The sequence below is a fragment of the Phalaenopsis equestris genome, unplaced genomic scaffold, assembly GCF_001263595.1.
Source record: "Phalaenopsis equestris unplaced genomic scaffold, ASM126359v1 Scaffold000513, whole genome shotgun sequence".
In the NCBI taxonomy this organism is placed as follows: Eukaryota; Viridiplantae; Streptophyta; class Magnoliopsida; order Asparagales; family Orchidaceae; genus Phalaenopsis; species Phalaenopsis equestris.
This window is the reverse complement of record NW_018164953.1, coordinates 667,199-672,412: the sequence shown is the minus strand read 5'-3', so window position 1 is coordinate 672,412 and position 5,214 is coordinate 667,199. Positions and strand designations below refer to the sequence as shown.

At 37.0% G+C, this 5,214-nt stretch overlaps 2 protein-coding genes across 2 annotated transcripts in view; both read left to right on the top strand.

Moving 5' to 3' along the window:
* The window catches only part of LOC110028525 (ADP-ribosylation factor-like protein 5), a gene marked incomplete at its 3' end in the record, with an annotated part of 28,946 nt that extends 28,161 nt beyond the window's left edge, over nt 1–785 (top strand). Inside the window, 1 exon segment of the mRNA XM_020730420.1 lies at nt 464–785. Coding sequence (XP_020586079.1) covers nt 464–785 — 322 coding nt within the window.
* Nucleotides 786–3,425: 2,640 nt separating this feature from the next.
* Nucleotides 3,426–5,214, top strand: part of LOC110028550 — a 14,726-nt gene continuing 12,937 nt past the window's right edge. Inside the window, exon 1 of the mRNA XM_020730448.1 lies at nt 3,426–4,070. Coding sequence (XP_020586107.1) covers nt 3,572–4,070 — 499 coding nt within the window. The 5' untranslated portion in view covers nt 3,426–3,571. The remainder of the gene's footprint in view (nt 4,071–5,214) is intronic.

Genomic DNA, 5,214 nt, shown 5'->3' with positions numbered 1-5,214 from the left:
GTGGCCGGCGGAAGGAGGGGCCCAGCCAGTCTCTGCTACGGGCTGCTTTTTTTTTGAATGGAACTGTGCTGATTATGTAGTTAATTAAGTAAAATATTATTTTTGCAATCTCAACTTTTAAAGCTAAAGTGATTTAGAGGGGTGCATGAATGTTGAGACACTTGATGCGAATAAAGTTTTTTGCACATAGCTTGATCAAGAATTATCTAATTGTCTATTTTTGTCCTCGGTTTATTAACTTACCATAGAGTATGGTGATCTTTACCTTGCTTTAAGGCTAAAAGCGCATCAAATATACTAGATGTTTAAATCTAAGCTGACAAGAACATGAGAGCGAAGAAATCACACAGTTTAGAAGTATTAGATTAAAGCAAAAACAACATATCTGAGTATTAGATTAAAGCAAATCACGCATGAACAAATTCTTTCCTACGCTTCATTTTTTCTCTCAACTCAAACCTAGGTGTGGGATCTCGGCGGGCAAGATAGGCTAAGAACATCGTGGGCAACATACTTCCGAGGCACTCACGCCGTGATCGTAGTGATCGACAGCACAGACCGAGCGCGGATCTCAATCATGAAGGAAGAGCTGTTCCGACTGCTACAACACGATGACCTCGAGCATTCGGTCGTGCTCGTCTTCGCAAACAAGCAGGACCTCAAGGAGGCGATGTCTCCAGCTGAGATCACGGACGCTCTTTCCATCCATAGCATAAAGAAACACGACTGGCACATACAGGCCTGCTGCGCCCTCACCGGTGAGGGGCTCTATGACGGCCTCGGCTCAACCTACCACACCCGCCCCCGCCCCGCCGACCACTTCTTGAGCTGTGTAACTCATTTATGGAGATTCTTTAATGTAATTTGAATCTCTTGAATATGTTTTATATATATATATATTGCGATGATGGGAATATTTCACATGACCATTACTTTGGGACGAAAGGGAATGTAATTGTATGATGTTCATGAGCTAAAGTTTGTTTCAGATACAAATTTCTTCCATCGGATAAGCTGGCTTTGAATGTGAAAATGAATATCTGTTTCATTTGAATGGTGGACTTGTATTATTTTGGGGCATTTACATGGATACCACACAATTCTTATGTATTTACGCATCTAACACCTAAACATTCATTTTTACATGCATGCCATTTAAAATACGAACATCACATTAAAAACGTCACCATAATTAGCTTTTTAACAGTGAGATATACTTTTTCATGCATGGTTTTATGTATCAAGGTGTCATAAGTGTGGGTATGAAACTTTGGGCGTTAGATATGTAAATATGTAAGCATTCTGTGAAGTTTGGGTGCTAGATCTGTAAATATATAAGAAATTTGTGTTATGTATGTAAATATCCACTGCATTTCCCTGTCCAAAGTTTTACTTTTGAAGTTATTGCTAGTCGTTTATGGTATGGGCTTGTTTCTTGATAATAGGGACCTTGAAATGAATCTAAAATTGATGTAAATTGATTGATTCTTTGCATATTAAACTTATGTCAAAATGATTTTAAAGATTTAGAGTGGTATGTATGTAAATTTTTTTTTTCTTAATTTTTTGGTTGACTGTAAAATTTAAATTTTTCTTAAAAGAAATTAGGGAAAATAAAGTCTTTCACTTTTAAAATATGTTTTAAACAGCACTTGAAAAGAGGGAAATTTTGCATGCTTATAACACAAATTTTATGTATTTATATATATAACACCTAAACTTTAATATTTATAATTATAATGTTTAGGTATCATGAATATATGCTAAAATGTATGCATAAGAAGTGTATTTTATATCTAAAAAATAAATAATAGTAATACTTTTTGTCTTGAATGGTAGGCATATAATTATTAAAAGTTTAGTTGTTAGATATATAAATACACAAGAATTATGTGATGTGCCTAAATTCTCCTTAAAAATAAGTCCTTTGTCACGGGCAAATAGTCCCACATCGGCTAGGTGTAGGGCCGAAAAACAGTATTTAAGTCATGGGCTGCCCACCTCTCTTAAGGGTTCTTTTGGGAGGTGACAAGTGGTGTCAAAGCAGATTACTGTCTGTCAGGTGTGTGGACTCTCCATGGTCCAGTAGGACCCTAGGTGGAGCCGATTCGTGATGAGGGCGTCACGTGATTAGGTGGAGAAGAATGTCATGAACAAAGTCTCATCTCGGCTAGATGTAGAGCGGAAAAACAGTATTTAAGTCATGTGTTGTCCACTTCTCTTAAGGGCTCTTTTGGGAGGTGACACCTTGCTCATGCTATAAAAAGAAAAATTTACATACAAATCACTCAATTCCTATACATTTACATATCCATTATCAAAATTTTAATTTTTACATACATTTCATCTTACATGTAAATATATAAGAAATTAGTGGATGCCCGAAGGGTCTAAATCAAAATCAGACAAAAATGAGATCAGCTATTTTGCCCAAAACCTTCTTGAAAAGTGAACACATGACCCCCTTTTATGACCAACGGCCACACGGAGTGCACGTGGCACTGCAGAACGGCGAATAAACTCTTTTAATCTAATTAAATAAGAAGGAAATATAACATAATATGCATTGATGATTGATGAGTTAAATAAATTCGACATAAAATAAAAATTTAATCACTCCTCTTGTCGGCAATTTTTGTAAGATTTAAATTAATGTTTTTTATTTCCACATTGATTTTCAATAAATATTCAAGTTTAAGAGAATTTAATATGACAAAATGATTAAAATAAGTAATAATAATTAACGGTTTGTTTGGGGCAGCTGATTCAGCTTATTCATATAAGTTGCTGATGAACAGCTGATCCGGATAAGCTGTTTGACTGTTTTGTTTGTGCTTTTGGAAAACAGTTCATTCTGAATAAATGATCATCTTTGTTAGATAAACTGTTTAGTTGTTTGGTTTGTGAATTTGGAAAATAGCTGATTCTGGATAAGTGGTCTGCACGGCGCTGCTTGTGAAATTTAGGGCAGAGGAGCGAGGGGCAACTTTTGTATTCCGCTTCTATGAAACATGGATCTTGGGTTCCTACCCGCGATCCACGTCTGATATTAAAGGCCAAGCGACGTATTTAAAAACGCATCAGAAGCACATTTTCCAAACACCGCTGTAAATAAGCTCCCCCAAACACACCCTAATAAAAATTATTAACCCATTTGTTGCATTATATTTTGTAAACACAAAATTATGTACTAAAAAGTTATGTTTATGTATAAAAATATACATTATATTTTTAAAAGTTGAAATAATAATATTTTTGAGACCATAAAAAAATTTAGATGCTAGAAATGTAAACAATTTTTTTTTTTTGAAAGTGTTATGATATGTAAATACATGGGAAATGAGTGGTATGTATGTAAATGTCCATGAAAAATTTACATAAATAGCACCCAATAATTAAAATTTGATTTTTACATGATAAGCATCTTAAGCTATATAGGAGAGAAAAATGCGCCATTTGTTTTAATTTCCATAACACCGCTTCTCCTCCATCGCGCGCCTCGTGATTGGCAGCTCACTGCGTCTGCGCTCTCCCCGACGAACCTGTCCCCCTCGTCGCCGGCGACGACGACATGTCGGCACATTCTACCGCCGCCTCTGCGCTGCTTAACTTGCTTCGGCCCCCGTTTTACTCCCGGCGCTTTCTCGAAGCGAGGTTTAATCGCTCCGTACTCCGTGCTTCTCCCACTCCATCCTCCGATGTGGGTGAATCGTACCTCGATATGTGGAAAAAGGCTGTGGAGCGAGAGCAGAAGTCACGTGAATTCATTAAACTAGCCGACGGGGGCCGGGAGCTGCCGGATGTGCCGGCGGAAAGCAAAGAGACGGTGGAGCAGAAGACAGAACTTTTCAGGAAGATTCTTGATGTTCCCAAAGAGGAAAGAGATCGCGTGCAGCGGTTGCAGGTCATTGATCGCGCTTCTGCTGCTATTTCTGCCGCTCGAGCCTTTTTGAGGGACTCCCCTCCTCCGAAGTTTGATTCTGATGAACCCCAGGGGTCGCAATCCGATGGCGGCTCAGGTCGGCGTGAGGTGGTGAGGGAAATCGTAGTATCAGTTCCTGAGAACCAAGGTGATTTTTGAGATAGCGGGTGTTTGGTTGCAATTTTTTTTCCATATTTGTGGGATGTTTAAGGCTATTGGCTTGCTTGTTCTTGGAGAACATGATCTGCTCTTTATTTTAAAGTTTTAGTCGTATTGCATGATTTCATAATAAACCATAGTCGTATTGCTTTTAACAATTGATCTCACAGCGCATGAATTCCCGTGAGTTGTATAGAACGAGTTTTTGATATTGTTAACTAAGCAGATGGTGCTTTTTTAGTTAAATTTTGGGAATCATGTTGGAAAAAGGACCACAACCTAGTGCTGCAGACTTTATAAACTAAGTTCAGAACACCTGAGGGGGTGTTTGGTAGCATACTATTTACAGGATTTAGTCTTGGATTTAACTTAATTCCCGTCAAACATAAAAAAGAGAAAAAAAAAAGAAACTAAATCCAATGCTCCATTAATTTGAAATTTCTCGCGTTCCGTTGATTTCTTAATGTTTTTTCTGCTTTACAACGTGAATCCGGATTTATTAAATCCAACTATGAGACAAATTTACGGGATGTCGCTTTTCTTCTCTGTCTTCACTCGCGAGGTTAGATAAATCCCCTATGAGGCGGATTTGATAAATCATGTTTAACGTCAATCTAAGTCGCACCCAAACACCGCCTAAGACTATGTTCTTGTCTTAATTTTGGGCTTTGTGTGGATATTGGGAATAAATGAAAGAAATGAAATATGCTTTCAAATAAAGATATGATTAAGAACTCCAAATCGAGCAATAAGTTGCAATAGTTTTATTTCATTTCCTCGTATTCCATTTTCTTGCTTGAATGTTGTTTAATTATCTTTAATAAATTATTGAATTGCTTATTACTTTCTTAAAAAAGAAAAAAAAAATCTTCAACCGTTTGAAGATTCATTAGACCCCCTTCGCATTCTCATATTTATCTAATAATTTTGAACTTGAATCCAACACTATGATGTCTCCGAGTTTTAATTTTTGAAACCTTCAAGATGGTTAATGTCTTCTATTGATTATTTCAAGGATGAAGCTCTGATTTATAAATAAAAAAATTGTATGTGGCACAATAAAGGAAGTCATGCTGGTTCTCCCTACCTGGACTGAAAGTAGGAGATATCCAGGATTGTGGATTGGTTCAGCA